The sequence below is a fragment of the Dermatophagoides pteronyssinus genome, unplaced genomic scaffold (assembly GCF_027571235.1).
Source record: "Dermatophagoides pteronyssinus isolate colony J.1.1.1.1 unplaced genomic scaffold, Derpt_VIB-CSIC_2022.12 sq0004, whole genome shotgun sequence".
Lineage (NCBI taxonomy): Eukaryota > Metazoa > Arthropoda > Arachnida > Sarcoptiformes > Pyroglyphidae > Dermatophagoides > Dermatophagoides pteronyssinus.
Window position 1 is genome coordinate 2,046,747 of NW_027461528.1, and position 23,131 is coordinate 2,069,877.

General features: G+C 27.4%; 7 protein-coding genes and 1 long non-coding RNA gene across 9 annotated transcripts; all 8 read left to right on the forward strand.

The window, feature by feature from the left end:
- Position 1: 1 nt before the first annotated feature.
- On the forward strand, positions 2-1,727 carry LOC113798649 (putative glutamate receptor). Its single transcript, XM_075819486.1, has 5 exons — positions 2-87; positions 161-343; positions 415-969; positions 1,039-1,367; positions 1,424-1,727. Exons 1-5 carry the CDS (start codon positions 37-39, stop codon positions 1,725-1,727), a joined length of 1,422 nt encoding a protein of 473 aa, XP_075675601.1. The 5' UTR covers positions 2-36.
- A 319-nt stretch (positions 1,728-2,046) lies between these two features.
- Positions 2,047-12,634, forward strand: LOC113798539 (glutamate receptor ionotropic, kainate glr-3-like). Of its 2 annotated transcripts, none has more exons than XM_027349094.2 (5): positions 2,047-2,419; positions 2,534-2,626; positions 11,466-11,915; positions 11,984-12,264; positions 12,330-12,634. In XM_027349094.2, exons 1-5 carry the CDS (start codon positions 2,207-2,209, stop codon positions 12,583-12,585), a joined length of 1,293 nt encoding a protein of 430 aa, XP_027204895.2. In that variant the 5' UTR covers positions 2,047-2,206; the 3' UTR covers positions 12,586-12,634. The 2 variants fall into 2 exon arrangements, with proteins under 2 accessions (XP_027204895.2, XP_027204896.2); XM_027349095.2 differs by having other exon boundaries at positions 2,259-2,393.
- LOC142644930 (uncharacterized) lies at positions 4,640-6,449 on the forward strand. The gene has a single exon (XM_075819751.1). It carries the CDS (start codon positions 5,055-5,057, stop codon positions 6,447-6,449), a length of 1,395 nt encoding a protein of 464 aa, XP_075675866.1. The 5' UTR covers positions 4,640-5,054.
- Positions 7,106-7,912, forward strand: LOC142644884 (uncharacterized). The gene is made up of 2 exons (XR_012846063.1): positions 7,106-7,622; positions 7,687-7,912. It is a non-coding gene; the product is annotated as an uncharacterized LOC142644884 (long non-coding RNA).
- A 163-nt stretch (positions 12,635-12,797) lies between the features above and the next one.
- Positions 12,798-14,254, forward strand: LOC113798584 (glutamate receptor-like). The gene is made up of 4 exons (XM_027349141.2): positions 12,798-12,911; positions 12,996-13,181; positions 13,266-13,829; positions 13,895-14,254. The coding sequence occupies exons 1-4, from the start codon at positions 12,861-12,863 to the stop codon at positions 14,252-14,254; spliced, it is 1,161 nt and encodes a 386-aa protein (XP_027204942.2). The 5' UTR covers positions 12,798-12,860.
- Positions 14,255-14,806: 552 nt separating this feature from the next.
- LOC113798591 (uncharacterized) lies at positions 14,807-16,851 on the forward strand. The gene is made up of 5 exons (XM_027349150.2): positions 14,807-14,996; positions 15,080-15,295; positions 15,397-15,933; positions 15,989-16,341; positions 16,416-16,851. The coding sequence occupies exons 1-5, from the start codon at positions 14,859-14,861 to the stop codon at positions 16,768-16,770; spliced, it is 1,599 nt and encodes a 532-aa protein (XP_027204951.2). The 5' UTR covers positions 14,807-14,858; the 3' UTR covers positions 16,771-16,851.
- A 154-nt stretch (positions 16,852-17,005) lies between these two features.
- On the forward strand, positions 17,006-18,906 carry LOC113798651 (ionotropic receptor 21a-like). Its single transcript, XM_075819487.1, has 6 exons — positions 17,006-17,189; positions 17,288-17,470; positions 17,554-18,072; positions 18,147-18,478; positions 18,539-18,713; positions 18,889-18,906. Exons 1-6 carry the CDS (start codon positions 17,142-17,144, stop codon positions 18,904-18,906), a joined length of 1,275 nt encoding a protein of 424 aa, XP_075675602.1. The 5' UTR covers positions 17,006-17,141.
- A 405-nt stretch (positions 18,907-19,311) lies between these two features.
- Positions 19,312-21,057, forward strand: LOC113798653 (ionotropic receptor 21a-like). The gene is made up of 5 exons (XM_075819489.1): positions 19,312-19,446; positions 19,509-19,691; positions 19,784-20,302; positions 20,369-20,685; positions 20,751-21,057. Exons 1-5 carry the CDS (start codon positions 19,399-19,401, stop codon positions 21,055-21,057), a joined length of 1,374 nt encoding a protein of 457 aa, XP_075675604.1. The 5' UTR covers positions 19,312-19,398.
- The last annotated feature ends 2,074 nt before the right edge of the window (positions 21,058-23,131 follow it).

A 23,131-nucleotide genomic window follows, 5' to 3' on the forward strand; every position in this document is an offset into this window, starting at 1 on the left:
GGTTTCTGTTTGTTGATTGATTGATTGATTAGAATCATGGAACGAATAGATTTATCCAATACAACTTTACGTATCGGAATTAATCCGGTTTGTATTTTTTTACAAAAAATTTCATTAATATTCATCAATTCTAACGTTTTTGGTTTGATTATATTTTAAGTATCCACCTTTTATGCGTATTAATCATATTAGCCAAGTTATCAATGGTATTGAAGGTGAAATGTTGAAAATATTTCAATCATATTTTAATTTTTCGACAATTATGATAAACATAAACGATGATTATGGTAATGAAAATATTGATGGTACTTGGTCAGGAATGATGGGTGAAATTCATGCCAATGTAAATTATTGTATTTAAATGATTGATGATTTTTACATTTGATTCAAATTTTTTTCAAATTCATATCATAGCGAATGGATATTTGTTTTTCAGGAGCAGCAATGATTTATCGACGATTTTTAAATATTACCTATTTATATCCACATTGGTTAGAAAAATATAGTTATATTACATTATCACCACGTACAGTACCATCAAATGATTTTGATATGTTTATTCGACCATTCGATACTAATATTTGGATATTATTATTTTTTTCATTCATTTTATTATTTATTGTTGATAAAATTTTTAATCAATATTCATCGATAAAATTAAAAAAACAAAATAATAATAAACATTCCGAAAACAATATAGCTTGGATATGTTTTCGTTTATTATTTCGTCAACAAATATCTTTTCCAATTGATTGGATTAAATGTTTGAATGCCGGTAAAATGATCATAATTATTTGGATATCATGTTCATACATATTGACAACATATTATGGTAGTTATCTTTATTCAGTTATTTCTGTACCACCGAATAATGCAATCGATACAATTGAAAAATTATCCGATGCATGTCAATCAAATCAGATTGAAGTATTGGCAATGAATAATTCATTCCTGATGGATTCGTTCAAGGTGATTTTTTTTTTGTGCAAAGGTTTATATCATTTTTTTTTTAATTTTTGTTGTTGTTGTAATCATCAGTATACAACCGATCCATTACTGAAAAGTATCTATAAATGTATAGAATTTGTCGATCATAAAGAATCATTATTACCATATCGAATGTTATTTCAATGTTCAACAATAAATGATTGTCAAAATGATCATCTTGAACGTCGTCGTCTTCGTGGACGACAACAACAATATGCTTATCTAAGTTCGGTTTCACGTACATATTTTTCACAATTAAAATTCGGTCAAGAATTACTTTATATACCACCATCAAATGGTGAATCATATTTTTATAATGTATTTGTTGCATTACCAATAAGTAAAACATTACAACCATATAGTAAATCATTTAATCTTATGTAAGTAAGATAAAACATTTTTAAAACTTAAATATAAATTTGAAAAAAAATTCTAGTATCGAAAATCTACGTGCATCCGGCCTATACAATTATTGGCGTGAAAAAGAAATAACATGGGCAAAATTAGAACATCGTAAACAACAGGTACCAAATATTCGTAATATATTTAATGGTGATTTTACTATACTTACTGTTTATCATCTGGAAAATGTATTCTATGTTTATCTAGCCGGTATGATTATTGCATCAATAATTCTGACAAAAGAATTAAATCATATGAATTGTTTTGTAAAAAAAATCAATCATTTTATTAATAGATGTTATTGTTTTTTCAATATAATATTAAAAAATATTTTATAAAAATAGATTTCATTTGATTGAAATGTTCTTAATGTTTTTTTTGTTTTGTTTTGAAATCATACTTTCAATAGATGCTAATAATAATTTCTTTCGAATTCAAACTTATAAATGTTGTAGGTGTTTTTCTTTTCTTCTTTCTTTATTATTTGTATTTTGCTGAACAATAAAATTCTTATAAATAAAGTGTCATTATTAATGTTTGTTATTGGTGAAAAAAACAAACAAACCAAACAACAATATTAAGTACATTCATCGGAAACCTTATCAAATAGTAATCAATTATATATTCTAATGTAAATATTAATAATTTTATTTTTGTGATCAGAGTAACCATGGTAAATTATAGAAGAAAAAAAACAGGATAATATGATTATGAAATAATAAAGAGAAAAAAAGTTTCTAAACATGTTTATAGCATTGCAGCAACATCATATCTGGATCATAATCGTTGTCGATACATAGGAAAAAAAAGAAAAGAAATGTCGATAATACGAATCGGTATTAATCATGCACCACCATATGTACGATTAGATTCGAATGGACAAATTATTGGCGGTATTGAAGGACGATTATTTCAAATGTTTCAAAAACATTTCAATTTTACAGCCATTTGGATTAATATTGAAAATAATTATGGCCGTAGATGGCCAAATGGTTCATGGTCCGGTATGATTGATGAAATTTTGTCAGATGTAATTTTTTTTTTCATTAAAATCTTGATTCTGTTGAAACAAAATTTTTAATTGTTTTTTTTTTATTTTCAACAAAAAAAAACACTTACATTATCATCATCAACATGTATACAGCGAATGGATATTTGTTTTGCAGGTACAGCATTAACATATGATCGAAATAAGTTTATCCATTATCTTTATCCACATTGGATTGAAAGATATACCTACACTGAGAAAAATGACCCCATTTTTTCCCCCATTTTCCGAAGTAGCGGCACATGCAAAAAATTTTTGGATGCCTCTACCACTGATGATGATGATGTTGTATGCATTCGATTGTGCGATTTTCACTTTAAAAGTATCAAACGATTGTTTTGATGTACTCGGGAACTATAAACAATTCCCATTCATTTTCAAAACACCGGATTTAATTAATGTTGAACGATTTTTCAATAATTATCAGAAAGAATGAATGATTTAATATTTAATCTCAAATTATTATTTTTGATGATCAACCTGATTTGCATTGCAATTAAATCTTTGGATTATTAACAAAATCGGAGGACCTGAAAGATTATCTTGATCGGATTCATGAAATCAAATTGAGTGATAACGAAAATCTCAATTGAATTTTTCGTAATCAATTTTCTTAAAACTGGAATTTGAGTTTGTTCATCTCATTAAATTTTTTTCAAACAATCTGATGGAATTCGTTTGTTCAATTTTGATATTGGAAAATCAATTCAAAATGACTTTTGGTTGATTGATCAGCTTGTTAATTTCATAAATCATATTTGATCTTCAATCAGATATAAAAATTTGATTTGATGAAATTTTCACGAAAAAACTATTGAGAAAAACTATTCTGGAGACCTTCAAAAGGAAATGCTTAAGAATAAATCATTTTATAAACATTGTCAATATTCAGAAATGAAGTTTTGATTAAAAAAGATTTGCAGAGGCGAAGATCACATTATCTTTGGAATGAAAATTACTAAACAAGGTAAGAGGAATAACATTGAATGATTGTGATATTCACTTTGCTAATCAAATGTGTTTTATTATCATCTAAATAGCATCATGTCCATGACATATAAAACCGAAACCAATGGGTTCATCAACATCATCAATGCTGCCACATTTACCATCATCATTGCCAATCAACATTCAGCAACGATAGCATCGCCATCATTGTGGTGGTCATCATTAATCATCGTCATCGTTGGATGTTACACAATCTGGCCATAAATCACAATCATCGATTGGTCAACAACAACAACCATTATCATTATCTGATCATCATTCACCAATCTTCAAACCGATTCATATTGATCATCATCTTAAAATTATCATGAATTTCAATGTGCGATTTAAAGTTTTAAAAATTAAAATGTAACATGATCTTCATGGTAAATTTAGAAATTCCATCGAACAAGAAATGGAATGTATACATGGAATTTCTAGACAAATCGAATATCAAAGAATGTTAACGACATAAAACATTAAGAAAATTCGAAATATTCGAAGGTCATGAAGAAAAAACATTCAAAGTTTAAAATTTGTAAAAAAGAACCACATGTGTTTATACAATGGACATAACGCGAGAATACAAATCAAACACATGTGCTAGAATTGTAACCAAATCAAAACTTGGAATTCAATTTATATTTTGTATATACAAAATGTAATAAAATTCTAAGCACCACACCAAAATCACCAGTGACAGTGGCCAACGGTCGGCTACTGCATTGCATTAAAAAACTTTTGTTTTGTTGAGATATAATTTGTTTACACAATCTTTTCAAGTTAACTTAAATCTTAATAAAATCATAAAAGTTTTTGTCCAACCCGTTTTTTGAAATTTTCTTGAGGTCTTTAGATTCATTTCTTTAAAATTCAACCGTTTTTCGATTTCATTATCGAATTGACACTTTGAGTGTTAAGGCTAAAATTGAAAAATTGAATTTTGAATTGAATTGAAATTGAATTTCAAATACTATTACTGCCAATCTTAACTTCTTGTTTTCATTATTAAATTTTTTATTATTATTCATTTTTGTGTTTATTTTTCTCAATATACAATGTCCAAAAAATCCATTTACGGGAAACTTCGATTCCGACTTGAAAGACTATTTGGATTTCTTGAGGCCGGAACTCTTGATGTTTATTTTGCTCCACCTTATATTGAATATATTCAAATGCTTGGCCCATTTATTGACCAACATGGTAAGGCCAACATCGATCTCAAAAAATTCCAGGCGGTGCAAGATAAAGCCGAAAATATATCGATGTCATCCGATTTATCGTTGAGTTTAAAAGAAGCTTTGCAATCAAGTGTCAACCGGGCCAGACAACTTATCCCAAAGTTATTTCAAGTAAGTGCTTAATGTTTTAATTATATTTCATTACTAATAACCCATCTTAGGTCCAATCCAGACGTAAGTATGATAAAAATAATCCAATATATATTTCTTTGCAGGCGTTGCGAGCTAAAAAAATCAACAGCTTCGTTTGTTGTGATCGAACGTTCCGATCCTATGCGACACTGGATAGACATGTGAAGATAGATCATCCCGAAATCACAGTGAGTGACAGTGATTCGCCAAGTCATTCCAGTCTTTCTGAAATTCAAGGTACTTCACGCGATATTCCAATGGTGGATGTTGAGTCGTCAACAGAATCAGAAACTCAAAGTGCTTCGCGCGATTTTCCAATGGAGGATATTGAGGCGTCTGCCGAACCTGAAATTCTCGACATTGAAGAACCTGGTTTTGATGAAGATTTTGATGATGATGTTATTTTTATTAATGAAGCAGAACCTGAAGAGGAACCTGAAGATATTGTTCCCATTAGCAGTGACCGCGTGGATTCTGAATTTTTGATGGATGTCAAGAAAACTTTGTCTGATGCTGATTACGCGTTATTCGAGGCTACCTGTCAGAGGATTCTTGGAGATCGAGTGTTGCACAATGCGACTGGAAAATCGATACATTATCTTTCTTCATTTTATTTAAATGCGTTTTGCAATAATCCAACTCTCAGCAATTATGCATTACGAATGGCAGATTCTTCTTACCTTCAAGAAAAATTTGCAATGACCAATCCTTTGCATATTCAACCGAAGCCCTTTCGTTTGGATAATGAAAAATCATATTATTATATTCCAATTAGGGAACTTCTGGTCAAATATATCCTGAATGATGATTTGGTCCGTATTATCAATCAAGAAACTACCACGAACGTAACTCCTTACGTTCGAAACAATGGGTTTAATGGTAAACTTCGATTGATGATCTATGGAGATGAATTTGGGATATGTAACCCACTTCGAGATTCTTCCAAAAAGTACAAGGTGTATGTACTGTATTTGGACATCGATAACCGACAATATACGTCCAAGAAAAAAGATATTCATCTTCTGATGATATGGTGTCCAGATGATTTGAAAAATTCAAATCAATCTCTTTTGGACATCATGAGTCCTTTGTCTGAGGACTTTCTTTGTTTATTTAGAGACGGTATTTCGTATGCATTGAATGATCGACAGATACATATACCGGTTTGTTTATCACATATTGTGGGCGATAATCTATCTGTCGCCGAATTACTAGGTCTTCGTCGGAGCTTTGGCTATGCCTTTGCCTGCCGGCATTGTGGCATACCACACACTCGATTATCATCGCTTGATGATACTTCCACTCATTTGGCGATTCATAATTCTTATGATTCTTATAAAAATGAGGTAAACTCTGTTCTTTCCATCAAGAATTTTGCTAGTCCTTATGGAATTACTTGTCGATCAGCTTTCGACAAATTAGGGATAAATGTTTTTCAGATTGCTCCAGCTGATATTTTTCATGATCTAGCTGAGGGCGTTATCTCTACGATCATTGCAAAAGTTTTTGAGATTCTTAAGGTCAAATTAGGGTCAGATACGGTTAGAAATAGGTTTAAATCTTTTAAAATTTGGGTAAATGGTAAGTTAGATATTAATTTTCAACCCAAAACAATAAAAATTCGAGGTAAGGGTTGGCAAAGATTGAGTTAGCTGTCCGCTTAGTGGAAATATTTCCTGAAATGATGGAAAATCCATCGGATTATGCTATTTACTTTCATCTTAGGAAAGTAATATTTTTTGTTTTTTCGCCATCCATGCTAAACATTTGCGAACTACGGTCATCAGTTAGGGAATTTATTCGTTTGTGCCATGAAAATGGACTGGCTACCCCTAAAGTCCATTTCATCAGTCATTATCCTGAATTGACTGAATTCTATGGACCGCTTTCGCGGTTTAGCACTGATAAGTATGAACGTGTTCATTCTTATCTGAAAAACTTGCTAAGCCTCTCCAAGAATTTTTTGAATGTGCCTTATTCGCTTTCTAAGCGAAATCAGATGGCACAACCGTTTTTGCACGTAGTTGATAAAATTTATGATGAGGGAATTTTGTCCTCATCGCACTACCCATTTCCGTTAGGTCGTAGCATTCTTCGCTCTTTATTGAGCAATGATTGTTATTTTATCGAAGCTCGTCAATTTGCAGCACGAGATTCAGAGGTTTTTGTTAGAGGTAAATTGTGGAAAGTTACTGATCGTAACATCGAATCTAATGTCCATAAGTTGGAATTAAATTTGGATTCAAATGAGATACCTTTAGCAGATTTATCTCACTTGAATTCTTATTTATTCAAGTTTCAAGGATCCTATTTTGTCAACTACTCGATGATGAAATAGGTTCTTCCTTCAGCTTTGGAGTCTATCTCTATTTTCAGGTTCTTTGAATATTCATAAGTATATTGTAAGTTTATTTCTTCGGTTTCTTCGGGTTCTTTCTTCAGCTTTTGGGTACATCTCTATTTTCAGGTTCTTTGGTTATTCGTAAGTATATTTGTAAGTATATTTTCAAATTTTTTTGAAATTTTTATCATAAAAAATTAAAAAAAAAACAAAAAAAAATTAAAAAACAAAAAAAAAACAAAAAAAGCATATTCTCTTAACTCTTTTTTCCTAACTTGGTCCAACCTTTGGCCAGGCTGTGTTGTTGAAGTCGTCTGGTCAATGCGTTGGACCTTTGGATTCATCTGATGAAACAACGAATTAATCAATGAAAGGTGATCCAAAGGTTCAATGTTTTCGGCCAGACTTGCTCATTTAATAGCCTGAATACAAGAATGAACGCATGATTTTTTAAAATTCTACTGGTGATTCTTAAATCGTTTCGGTAATTATTAATTTTCTTGATAAAATTAAAGCTAATCATTTCCCATATTTCATTTCATATCAAGATAGATATTGACCGATGACTGGATGATAAAGAGGAATGAAAATCATCAACTTGGACGAATTAAGCCGATAATTTAACGATTTTAACACGTAATTTGAAAATGGATTTTTCTAATGTCCGTTCTGGTCTTAACATCGTTTCTGTTTGATATTTTTATTATTTTGTTTATTATCTTATGTAATTTCTTTTTCCAATTTTAATGATTAAAATTTGTTTTATCAAGATTATTTCATTACTTTATTTTTAAAAATGAATAAATTTAAAAATGTATCCATTTGGATCGCAGCATTTGAAAAATGTAACAGACTATATGAAGGGTTTAAAAAATTGGCGGATTCGAATTCGAATTCGAAGGACCGTTGTTAATTTGAGTTCGAATGTTTACATTAAGAATGTTTATAAAAGTAAACGGTGCTCATTTTCGAATGTAAATTTTGAAATAAGTTTTCTTAAAATCAAAAATAAAGAAATAAATCAAGAATTTTGACGTTTCAAAAACAGAATTAATATATTTCTGGATGTTCAACCAAACTTTTATAATCAAATGGTAATTCATAGCGACATTTGTCTTCATTTATTTTCGTTTGTGGCAATTGTAAGATTCAAAAATTTTGATCACATTCATGATTTCAAGTTAAGTAACAACGAAATTTATGTGAATTTCAGTTTAATTTTTTATTTCTAAAGATTTTATCTGATTAATTTCTTCAAACGAATTGTTTGGATTGATTGTTCACTAATGATGTTGGCGCAATCTTTTTCAACTCAATTCAAAATACTGGCCAAATAATAGATGATAATTTGTAAAAATTTTTTCGATTTTGGGAGAGTTCATCAAAACAAAGATTATTTTGAAAAATTAATGTCAAATACTTGCATCACCATATGAATATTGATGATCGATGACAAAGTTGAACTGACCAAACCATTTGTAATTAAGTATCCTTTTATTTTGGGAATTATTGAAAATTCAGACTTTATTTTTAAAATAGATTTGCGAACTGAACTAAATTCGGAGTATGATTCGTTTCCTTTTCATATTTCAAACTATTTCCATAAGTTGGCACTCGTCTATGATCTTGGATATGATCACCTTCAATTGAAACTAATAGATATTCAATCATTAGACAAGAATTTCAGAATTGGATAAGTCCGCTTTTTATTGAAAGAAATTTGTAAAAAATAATCGTTTTCACAATTTTGCTAGGTTGGCAAACATTTGGATTTTCAAATTTGATGGCAAACGGCATGAAGAGAATTAAGAAAACTTGACTTCAAGTTATCGATTGAAAATATTTAACAAGTTATCATAATGGCCGAATCAATCAATCTTCATAAATGCAATTTTTTGATATCCTCATTGCTTTCAGTGCATATGTACGTATGATATTTCTTTGAAAGTTTCAATCTGACATTTTATAATTGAGTTCCAGAAACTTGATGTTAATTTCATACCATTCTTAACTCATTTGGTTTGAAATCAATAATGTTTGCAATCCGATCAAGGATTTTCATGATTTTGATGATCGATGGATCATTCCCAATCAATGACAATTGGATAAACGGTAAATTCTTAATATTTTCAACAGCATCGATTCTAATTCTTTTTTTTGCATTTTTATATCTCGACTTGATGATAACTCAACATTGACGATCATCGATGGATCATTCCCAATCAATGACAATTGGATAAACGGTAAATTCTTAATATTTTCAACAGCATCGATTCTAATTCTTTTTTTTTGCATTTTCATATTCCGACCTGATGATAACTCAACATTGACGATCATCGATGGATCATTACCAATCAATGACAATTGAATAAACGGTAAATTACTTCTTAATATTTTCAACAGCATCGATTCTAATTCTTGTTTGCATTTTCATATTCCGACCTGATGATAACTCAACATTGACGATCATCGATGGATCATTCCCAATCAATGACAATTGGATAAACGGTAAATTCTTAATATTTTCAACAGCATCGATTCTAATTCTTTTTTTTGCATTTTTATATCTCGACTTGATGATAACTCAACATTGACGATCATCGATGGATCATTCCCAATCAATGACAATTGGATAAACGGTAAATTACTTCTTAATATTCTTGATAACATTGATTCTAATTCTTGTTTGCATTTTCATATTCCGACCTGATGATAACTCGACATTGACGATCATCGATGGATCATTACCAATCAATGACAATTGAATAAACGGTAAATTACTTCTTAATATTTTCAACAACATTGATTCTGATTGTTGTTTGCATTTTCATATTCCGACCTGATGATAACTCAACATTGACGATCATCGATGGATCATTCCCAATCAATGACAATTGGATAAACGGTAAATTCTTAATATTTTCAACAGCATCGATTCTAATTCTTGTTTGCATTTTCATATTCCGATCTGGTGATAACTAAACATTGACGATCATCGATGGATCATTACCAATCAATGACAATTGAATAAACGGTAAATTACTTCTTAATATTTTCGACGACATTGATTCTAATTCTTTTTTGCATTTTCATATTCCGATCTGGTGATAACTCGACATTGACGATCATCGATGGATCATTACCAATCAATGACAATTGAATAAACGGTAAATTCTTAATATTTTCAACAGCATCGATTCTAATTCTTGTTTGCATTTTCATATTCCGATCTGGTGATAACTAAACATTGACGATCATCGATGGATCATTACCAATCAATGACAATTGAATAAACGGTAAATTCTTAATATTTTCAACAGCATCGATTCTAATTCTTTTTTTTTTGCATTTTTATATCTCGACTTGATGATAACTCGACATTGACGATCATCGATGGATCATTACCAATCAATGACAATTGAATAAACGGTAAATTACTTCTTAATATTTTCGACGACATTGATTCTAATTCTTTTTTGCATTTTCATATTCCGATCTGGTGATAACTCGACATTGACGATCATCGATGGATCATTACCAATCAATGACAATTGAATAAACGGTAAATTACTTCTTAATATTTTCAACAACATTGATTCTGATTGTTGTTTGCATTTTCATATTCCGACCTGATGATAACTCAACATTGACGATCATCGATGGATCATTACCAATTAAACGATAAATGAATTCCAAATATTTTCAACAACATTGAATCTAATTCTTGTTTGAAATTTCATATTCCGACCTGATGATAACTAAACATTGACGATCATCGATGAATCATCCCGAACAAATGACAATTAATCAAGTTTCAATCAACAAAAATTCGCATTTATTCTCTTTGTTAACAATATTATCGTACATTCATCAAAATTGTCAAATCATCCAATTATCATGAAAGTGAACATTGGTAATCGAGTGAAGATAATCAAAATGGATGTAAATTAGTCAATTGGCATCAATGACCGTGAATTCTCTGGCTCTCTTCCATCACATGGCGCATAATTGGATCGTTTTATCAATTTGGGACTTGTGATTTTAATCTTTAATTTATATTTTTAATTTATTTTATTCAAATTATAAAATTTAAATAAAATTTAAGTGAAATTCAAAAAACAATCGAGGATCTGGATCAATTCAAAAAAATATCGAAACTATCGATATATTCGCTCTCACGCTGGTCACGTGGATTTTGATGCAGATTAGTTTCTATTTTCTATGCTTCCAAAATCTTACTTTCGCTGTACAAATTTTGTCCGTGTTTTGTCCGTGTTTTTCGTAACTATTTTCTATGCTTCTTCTTCACCCTTCATTTTTCTCAGTGTATGCAACATTACCACCGATTCGAATGAATAATTTTGATACGTTAAGACGACCATTCGAAACATTAGTTTGGCTATCGCTTTTGGCTGTTTTTGTTGCATTTTTTCTTATTGATTGGATTTATAATCGTTTATTCAAAATAGATAATCATAAACGTGTTTCGGGGAAAAAAAATATTAATCTAATTTTTATCAGTATTCGATCATTATTACAACAATCATCGGAAACACAATGGAATCAATTTGATAATATTTCAATAAAATTTTTAAATATCATTTGGACATTATCAGCCACAATATTGGTTGATTATTATGAAACTTATTTATTTTCAATGATGTTTATGCCAGTAATCGATACTATCGATACTATTGAAAAATTATCCAATTATTGTGGAACGGATAAGGCAATTGTTATGGGTTATAATAATACGTTTATAAGCAATGCATTATCTGTAATTATTAAATAGAATTTTTTTCATCATTAATCAAGCATTGATATTTTATTTTTAATATATTAAAGAAATCGACTGATCCAATTCTACATACGTTATCAAAATGTTTCGAAATAGCGGATGATAAAACTGGTATTCTTCCATGGCAATTTTTACAAAATTCTCATTCAAAATATCGTTGTGCATTTCTTAATTCAGAATCACGTTTAACATTAGCCTATAATGTTTTAGGATCGGAAAAAATTTATTTACCACCATTTTCTGAAGGTAAATCAAATTTATTTCAAAAATTTGTTGCTCTACCAACAAGTCGATCATTTCAACCATATTATCATCAATTTAATCGATTGTAAGTTTTTATACGATTCAAAAATCTTAAAAATTTCTAATTTATCCATTTTTTTTAAAAAAAAGTATAAAAAATTTTCATTCAACTGGTTTGCTATTAAGTTGGTTTCAACGGGAAATTATGTGGGCCAAATCACAATATTGGTATTATACGATATATAATAACAATGGTGGAGGCGGTGGTGGTGGTGGACAGGATTCATATCAATCAACATTAACTATAGATGAAGTTGAACATATTTTCTACATCTATCTAATTGGTATAATTATATCGATGATATTTTTTCTAAAAGAATTGAATCAACGATCGATTCGAATTTGAATTTTAGATAAAATAAAGAACGAATAGAAAATACAAAAAAAATGTCAATGTATGTTTTATGCAAATGAAAAGAAAATGATAGTAATTGAATTAATTGTAATAAATTTTCTATAACTATTATATCGATCTGAAATAAAGAAAAAAAATTGATCTACAATTAAATAAATATAAAAGCATTTTCTTTGTTTCATCAAAAAAAAATAATAATAATAATTTTCACCTCTCAATGTCAAAACGTTGTTATATTGTTGTTGTCGTCGTCGAAAAAAACCGAAATGCAAAGATTTTCATTAACCAACAAAACATTCACTATTGGAATCAATCAGGTATTATGTTTTTTTTTCGTTCTGAAATTTTTGATTCTGAAATTTTTTTTTCAAATTTCAAATTTTCTCCATTTGAAAAAAAAGTATCCACCATTCATCCGGATCGATGTTGATGGATCAACAATTCTCGGTGGATTTGAAATCAAAATCCTATATTTATTACGTGATTATTTTAATTTTTCAACAAAATTCATCAATACACATGATAATTATGGTAAATTATTGACAAATGGAACATGGACTGGAATGTTTGGCAACTTAACAACCAATGTAGGTTAATTGATTGATTAATTTTTTTTACAATATCATTATCATTTAAAAAAAACTATCTAAATATAAATCTAAATCTTGAAGCAAATGGATCTAAGTATTTCTGGTGCTGTTATTAGCGACGACCGTATAAGAAATAATATTAGCTTTCTTCATCCACATTGGCAAGAACAATATACATTTGCAACATTACCGCCACGTATGGTACGATCACATAATATTGATATATTTTTACGTCCATTCGAAATGAATGTTTGGTTAGCATTATTCATAATGTTGATATTATTGAATTTAATCAATATTTTTGTAAGCTTATATTTCCGGAAAAACAATATTCAACAAATTAAACAAGATCATCATCATAAACATCATCTACCATGGTCATTTAGTATACGTTTATTATTGAATCAATCATATCATTGGTCATATTGGAATCGTATGGCTATATCAATGAAATTTATTCTTATAACATGGTCATTTGCCATATTGATATTAAATCAACATTATGTTAGTTTTTTATTTGCATTTATTTCATTATCACCAACAATGCCTGCCATTGATTCAATTGAAAAATTAGAAAAAGAATGTTTGAAAAAAAATGTTGAAATTTTTGTTGATTCTGGTTCATTTATGTCGAGTGCCTTAAAGGTTTGTGATGTGATTGTTATATTGATTTTTTTTTCATTTATTTATTATCTCATATGAAAAAAAAGAGAACTAAAGATCCGATCATGAAAAATATTCACCGATGTTTAACAGCCATTTCAAATGAACGTGGAATCATTCCACCACAAATGTTATATGATGATTATACATCCAATTATAATGAACTTAATCAACAAAAACAAGAACATCAAAAAGTGATGAAACGACGATCAAAAAAACGATGGAAACAATATGCATATATTAATTCAAAATCTCGTCTCACCTATGCATTATTAATATTGGGACCTGGTTCAATATATATACCGGCTTTAAATGATGATTTTCGAACAACATTATTATTGACTCATGTAGCCATACCAACAAGTCCATCATTTAGGCCATATCGTCATTCATTTGAACGTGTGTAAGTGTGTGTGTTTGTTCTATTTTGTTCTTCCGTCCAAAATAAGATAATAATTTCATTAACAATTTTTCTTAAATCATTATTTTTAGGATAAAAATAATACGTTCATCAGGAATTTTAATGTATTTGATCAATAAGGAAATAACGGAAGCAAGATTATACAATCGTACAATAATTAAATTTCAATTTGTTGAACAAAATAAAAAATTTGATGAATTAAATATTGAAAATTTAGCCAATATATTTTTCATATTTTCAATTGGAAATCTATTATCGATATTGATATTTATTGGTGAAATTTTTATCGGAAAAATATTGATAATTATTAATCGAAATAAATTAATGAATAAAATTTATCCAATTAGATAAATAATATTAAAAAAAAGAGATTATTATGTAATATTTAAGTCAAATGTAATTAAAAGTTTATACAAATGTCATTATAATTACTGTTGATTAATAAAAATAAAATTATATATATTTTTAATTAGAAAAATCAATTAAATAAATTTATTATTATTAATAATCGATTCAATCGATATTTCACAAAAAGAAAATTTCTATGAAAAAATGAAACATTTACGAAAAAAAAGAGATATGGTATTTTGATGAAGATCAATGGTGAAAGCATTGAGAAAAAAAACAAATTTTCAATGTTCATGTTTTTGTGTGATAAAACAGAATCTCAAAACAACACAATGAGATTGAATCTGTTGGGAAAAAATTTCCGAATCGGAATCAATTACGTATGTTTATTTTTTTTATCAAAAACATTCTGATTCTTTCAATTAAGGTTTTCTTCATTTTTCATTAATCTTTTCATTTCCAGTATTCACCATTTACAGCGATCGAATTGAATCAAACATCATTATCAACAAAATCATGGCAAACGAATGGAATCGAAATCGAAATAATCAATACGATGGCAAATTATTTTAATTTTTCTTATAAATTAATCAATTATAATGGTATTTATGGTGATCCAATCGATAATAACTATATTAATGGTACATGGAGAGGTATTGTCGCCGGATTGATAGCCAATGTATGTCTGTTAATCAATCAACCAATCTAATACAAAGAAAACAAAAACAAATGCAAATGAATGAATTTCTTTTTACCCTTTTATTTTCCTTATCTTTCAAGCAAATTGATTTCGGTATTGGTGGTATAACCGAAAAATATGAACGACATAAAGTGATAAAATTTCTTTATCCACATTGGATTGATCGATTAACGTATGCAACAACAATGCCCGAAAATGAACAACAACAATATTTGGATAGATTTTTTCGTCCATTTCATCCAATCGTTTGGTTAATGTTGATAATGGTATTTATTTCGTTTATCATATTCAAATGGTTTGATGATAATCTATCAATAATGTTGTCGAATCAAAAACAAAATGATTTTATTTGGTCAATTATATTTCGTACATTATTACGACAACCATTACCATCAATGATGATTACAAATAAACAACAAAAAAAATCAAAAAAATTTATATTCATTATTTGGTTATTAGCGACAATTATTCTAACATCAGCATATTCTGGTTGTCTTTTATCGAATATAGCTATACCAAAATTAAATTATATTGATAGTATTTGGAAATTAATTGATTCAATGCATACAGGAAAATTATTAATGATTGGTACTGATAATGAATTTAATTTTTTAAAGGTAAAACAAAAACAAAATTAATCATCATAAGCATTGACAATCGATTTATTTAAAGGGTTTTCTTGAAAAACGTTTAGCCGAAAATCCTCATATGAAACATTATAATGTTAGTACAATGATTAAAAATCATCGTCAAAGTTTACGAACATTGATTGATGAATCGACAAAATTTTCACAACATAATCATAATGATGATGATGAAGATGATTATGATTATAATCATTATAATCGACGACAATTGGCTATATTATTATCAAATGAACGGGCAAATCTGATTCGAATATCAATAGGTTATGGTTTATTCTATCTACCACCAAATAATCCATTAACAACAATAAATCAGAATATAATATCGATTGCCATTAACAATCATCTACATGATCAATATCATCGAAATTTTAATCAATTGTAAATTGATCAAGACAAAAAAAAATTGAATTTATTCAATCAATTAATTTTTCATTTTTTAAAAAATTTCTTAGAATTCAACGAATAATAACTACTGGTTTACAGCGATTTTGGGGATTAAGATTTGCATTGTATTCAAAGCAATTCTATCGAACACTTCATGGACAATCATCAATGACGACAACAACATTATTATTATCGGATCGTGATCGATTAGATACATATTGGTTTCATGGTTTAACCCATAACAATATCGATATCGATAATGATGGAATAATGAAAACATCGATTAAAACAATACGAATAAAAAATTTAATCATTATATTCTATGTTTATCTAATTTTCAACTTAATCGCAAGCTTATTATTTATAATGGAAATATTTTACAAATATTTTAATCGCCCATCACCACCACCATACAAAAATTGATTGATTGAAAAATGATTAACATATTGAGAATGCGTACAAGTGTGTATTTATCGGAAACAGAAAACAAAAACTATAATAATATTTAGCAAAGTATATAATTAAAATAAATGATTATTGATTGAATTCTAATAATGATAATGATGATGATGATGATATGATCGTAAATAATAAGGAAAAAAATATGAAATTATTTTGTGACAAAATTCCATATATGTGGAATTTATTAGCAAACACACACACACACACATCATCACCATCATCATCAATCATCATAGGTAAGATATTGGAAGAATTTTTTTTGAAAAAAATTAAGAAAAAAGAAATTTTCAAGTTTCTACAAAACAATAACCACGACAACAACAACAACAACAATGCGAATAAATTTACAACAGAGAAAATTTCGTATCGGTTTTAATTATGTAAGTATTTTAAATCTTTTTTTTTGTTTTTTAATTCAATTTTCAAATTAAATTTTAAATTATTTTCATCAATAAAAATGATTGAAATTGATCTAAAGAATCCACCTTATTCAGCGATTAAGCTTAATTCTCGAAGTTATAATGGTTTTGAAGATGAAATGTTCAATATATTGGCCAAATATTTTAATTTTACATATGATTTAATTAATTTTAATGGAGAATATGGTTTTGTAGATGATAATAGAAATTGGGATGGTTTAATTGGTGGATTAATTAATAATGTAAGATTTGATTTTTTTTCAAAAACATAATTGAAATTATTAATTTTTTTTCGATGAAAACAAAAAACTGTTTATAAAATAAGTCAATCGATATTGCCTATAGTGGAATTTCATTGAATGCTGAACGTTATAAAATTGTTGATTATCTTTATCCACATTGGCATGATCAAATAACATTTATAACAAACATTGTTGAAAATAAACATAATATGAATAAATTTTTACGACCATTAAGCATGTCCATATGGATTACATTGATTTTGTGTTTTATTCTATTTTTTCTATTCAATTTTCTATACAATATTTTAATGAAACCGATTATCAAATATCATGAAGAACATTTATTATGGATTATATTGGGAGAATTTTTTCGACAACCATATCAATGGTTTAATCGATTAAATTTGGCAAAAAAATTTATTATAATATGTTGGTCGGCCGCTATATTCGCATTAACCAGTTATTATTCTGGTTGTCTTTCATCTGAATTAACCATACCGGATACTGATCAAATAAATAGTATTTGGGAATTATTTGAAATGTTCCGTTCGGGTCAAATTATAATGGTCGGTTCACCAATTATAAACAATATTTTCAAAAGGGTAATCAATTTTTTATAATCTGAAAAGTGTAATTATGAAATATAATGATAATTTTTCCTTATCTAAATCAATAGACATTTATTGCAAATCATAATGAATTGACAAACAATTTAAAAGATAATTTAATCTTATTCAAAAATCGTGAAGAAAGTTTACAATTTTTATTTAACAAAACATATGATGAAATGGATAATGAGAATTCAGATATTGAATTTAAATATGGACAACAACAAACTGGAACGCTTATAACAAAAACTAGTGCTGATTATCAAGAAATAATTTCCGGTAAAAATTCATTCTATCTACCAAAAATTGAAATGGATACACTTATTGAAACAATATTTATTGCAATTCCATTCAATCGAAAAACATTTAAACAAGATGAACATGATGAATTTAATTTAGTGTAAGTAATAAATGATAATTGTTCAAAATGTTATTAATTAATAAATTATTTGACGATTAGATTAAGTCAATTTTCACATTGTGGTCTACTTGATTATTGGTTAAATCAATTTTGGCATAAAATACAAGTCGATAAAATAAATCAACGAAAACAAATTGTAGCAAAATTCAGAAATGATGATGATGATCAATTATACAAACAAACAATACAAATGAATATGGAACATATGAAAATTGTATTTAATATTTATCTAATATTTTTATTACAAACATTTTTTATTTTTATTATCGAATTAATCATTTTTAACATTGAAATTATTCATCGATTTTATTCATCACTAATATCATTAAATCATTGAAGTGAATGTTTGAAAAATTTTAATTATTTCAATTAAAAAATGACTGGATAAGTATACAGAGGAAAAATGATATTTTGTATTCATTCAAAATGTAATTAAAAGAATATACAAATGTTTCGACTATGTTTATCTAATCTTCAACTTATTCAATTTTTAACTTATTATTTATAATGGAAATATTTTACAAATATTTTAATCGCCCATCACCACCACCATACAAAAATTGATTGATTGATAATGATTAACATAATGAGAATGCGTACAAGTGTGTATTTGTCGGAAACAGAAAAAAAACTATAATATTTAGCGAAGTATATAATTAAAATAAATGATTATTGATTGAATTCTAACAATGATAATGATGATGATGATGATGATGATGATAAGATCGTAACAATAAGGAAAAATATATGAAATTATTAGGTGACAAAATTTCATATATGTGGAATTTACTAGCAAACACATACACATCATCAATCATCATATGTAAGATATTGGAAGAATTTTTTTTTTGGTAAAGAAAAAAGAAATTTTCATACCAACAACAACAACAACAACAACAATGAAAATAGATTTACAACAGAGAAAATTTCGTATCGGTGTTAATTATGTAAGTAATATTTCTTTTGAATTAAAAAATTTTTGTTTTAATATTTAAAAAATCAAATGAAGGATCCACCATATTCAGCCATTTCAGTGAATAATAAAATTCCTAATGGTTTTGAAGATGAAATGTTTAGAATATTGGCCAAATATTTCAATTTTACATATGATTTAATTGATTTTAATGGAGAATATGGTATCCAAGATGATAAAGGAAATTGGGATGGTCTAATCGGTGGATTAATTAATGATGTAAGATTTGATTCGAAACAAGTTTCAAGACAAATTTGATTGAAAATATTAACATTTTTTTTCATTTTGTAATTGATTGAAATAACAAATAGTCAATCGATCTTGCCTATGGCGGAATTTCATTGAATGCTGAACGTAATAAAATGGTCGATTATTTTTATCCACATTGGTATGATCAATTAACATTTTTGACAAATATTATCGGAACCAAACAGAATATGGATAAATTTCTACGACCATTCAACATAACCATTTGGATAGCATTGATCTTGAGTTTTGGTCTATTTTTTCTATTCGATTTAGTATACAATAATCTGATGAAACCGACCATAAAATATCGTGAAGAACAATTATTTTGGATTATATTGAGAGAATTTTTTCAACAACCATATCAATGGTATAATCGATTAAATTTGGCTAAAAAAATTATAACAATTAGTTGGTCGGCAGCAATATTAGTATTAACTGGTTATTATTCGGGCTGTTTATTATCCGAATTAACCATACCGGATAGTGATCAAATTGCAAATATTTGGGAATTTTGGGAAAAGTTTCATTCAGGTCAGACTATAATGGTTGGTTCTAGAAATTTGAACAATTTATTTAAAGAAGTAATTATTTTAAATAAAAATTTATATGGTTATAATTTTTAAAAAATTTTATTGCGAAATATTCAGAAATTTATAGCCATTTATAATGAATCAATAACGAATTGGAATGATAATATAGTCGAACTAAATAATCTTAAAGGACGTTATGATTTTTTAATTGGCAGAAAATCATATGATAATCAATTGATTAATAAACATGAACAGCAACAAATTGCTATGTTTTCAACAAAAGCTACTGTTGATTTTCAGGAGATAATTTTGGGAAAAAATTTATTCTATTCACCTGCAATTGAAATGGATACAATTATTCAAACAATATTTGTCGCAATACCAATCAATCGAAAAACATTCAAACATAATCAACAAAATGAATTTAATCTAGTGTAAGTAATAAATGATTATTTTTAGAAATTAACAGAAAAAAAATAACTCTAAATCATTCGATTAGATTAAGTCAATTTTCACAATGTGGTCTACTTGATTATTGGATAAATCAATTTTGGCATAAAACACGAATCGATAAAGCAAACCAACAAAGACAGATTAAAGGGAAATTTGAAAACGACTATGACCATAATGATGATCAATTATCTAAACGAACAATACAAATGAATATGGAACATATGAAAATTGTATTCAATATTTATTTAATATTTTTATTACAAACATTTTTCATTTTTATTATTGAATTAATCATTTTTAATATTGAAATTATTTATCGATTTTATTCATCACTACTATCATTGAATCATTGAAATGAATGTTTAAAAATTTTTTAATTATTCCAATTAAAAAATGTTGGAAAAGAAAAAATGACATTTTTTTTTCTTTCATTCAAACTAAGTTTGAATAAAATAGGAACCCCAAGGTTTTTTTTTGGTTACTAATCTACATGAGCCATAAGTTTTTCATAAAAACATCCAACAAGAAGCAAAAAAATGATCGATCAAAATAAGAATGTCGTTTGCAAATGACGGTTTTTCTTTTCTTTCTTTTTTTTCTATCAAAATTATAGAATCCAAATAATGTCAAAAACATTTGTGTGTTTCGGTTAAATACACGAGAACAGATTCGCTATTACAACTACCATATGGAAAAAATTATACTTAAAATGAAACAAAATTGTGTAATATGTTTGACCGACATTCAAGAGTAAACTTTTCTTCTTTTCTTTTTCGTTTCTATATTCATTTTCTAATGAAAAAAAAACCTCATGAATGTCAAAATGTGTAGAATTGACCGAAAACAAAAACAATAAAAATAGCCAAAAGTGAGCGAAACGATACGAAACAAAAAAAAATTCAATTATGCGAATAATATTAATATTACTTATGATGGTGGTTAATGTTTTTGTTGTCGTTGTTTTTATTGGTGAAAAAGCCAAAAAAAAAAAAAAAAAATACTGAACATTTACAAATTAAATAATTTTATCTATACATAATAATTTGAAACATTTAGCTTGATGAAAAATAACCAGATTTTGCTTTTTTACAATAACAACAACAACAATTTCTCTGGTTTATTTCAATTTTTGTTTATTAATTTTTTGTTTTTTGTTTTTAAATAAAATTGATGATTGATTATGGATGTATATGAATATCATTTTGATAATTATCTGTTGTTGTTTTTGTTTCTCTCGTTAAAGATAATTATCAGTAATTATAATGATGATGCTAACAACAACAACAATTAATCGACAATCAAATCATTGATGATGATAATGATAATGTTTATCAAAAATCAATTTTGATCATTTTTAACAAAAAAAACAACGTAATTTAATAATATTGAAAATCGATCCAAATCAATAACGTCATCATCATCATCATTAATATTGATAAAGAATTGAATAAATAAAAACAAAAATTTCGAAATAAATTTCGAAATTTCGTTTTTATAGAGAATTTTTTTTGTTGTTGTTTTGTTTCATTCAAATAGCCATAAGCTTAAACAACAGCAACAAAGATAATAACAAAAACAACAACAACAACAACAGAAAAAAATGAATAATAAATGAATATTTCCGTCGCCATCATCATTGTTGTTGTTGTTGTTGTTGATAATGATGATGAGGATGGTGATTGTATATAATGACCAAGAGAGAGAGAGAGAGATTGGGGAAAAAAATCGGTTGTGGTCAGCAATGATAACAAGACAAATATAAACTATAAAACAAAAAAAAAAATTCAGTAGGCAGTAAACAAAAAAAGAAATGATGAAACTTTTTTTTTTTTTTTTGGTTCCTGGAACACATAACCGGTAAACCAGATTGTACTGGTCCAGTATAGTTTGATTTTATTGGCGCTCATTTAATTCTAATGATGAACGATTCCTATGTAAAAGTGGGATAGAAATAGACAAAAAGAGAGATAACGAAGAACAAGAAAAAAAATTATAGCCATTATCATTAACTTATAATTTCCATCAATAGGATTTTGTTGTTGTTGTTGTTGTTGTTTTTCACTAATTTTCTTTACGAAAAACAAAACAATATAATGAAATGAAAGAAAAACAACAACAAAATGATAACAACAACAAAGAGATTTACAACAAATCGAGCATGAAGAAATGAACAAATTGAACCAGAAATCGATCGAGAAAGAAATAAAGAAAATTTGTACATAAGAAAAGTAAAAGAATTGGCTTTTCTTATAATTTTTTTTTCTTCTCATAAATATCGATAATGATCATCGATGACGGTAGTGATGATGATGGTGATATAAAGATAATCATGATGTTTTTTCGTGTTTTTAGTTATATAATTTATGTGATTGTTTCATGTTTAGATGTTTTCAATGTTTAGTTCCAAGGAATTATAGGTTTGTTTTG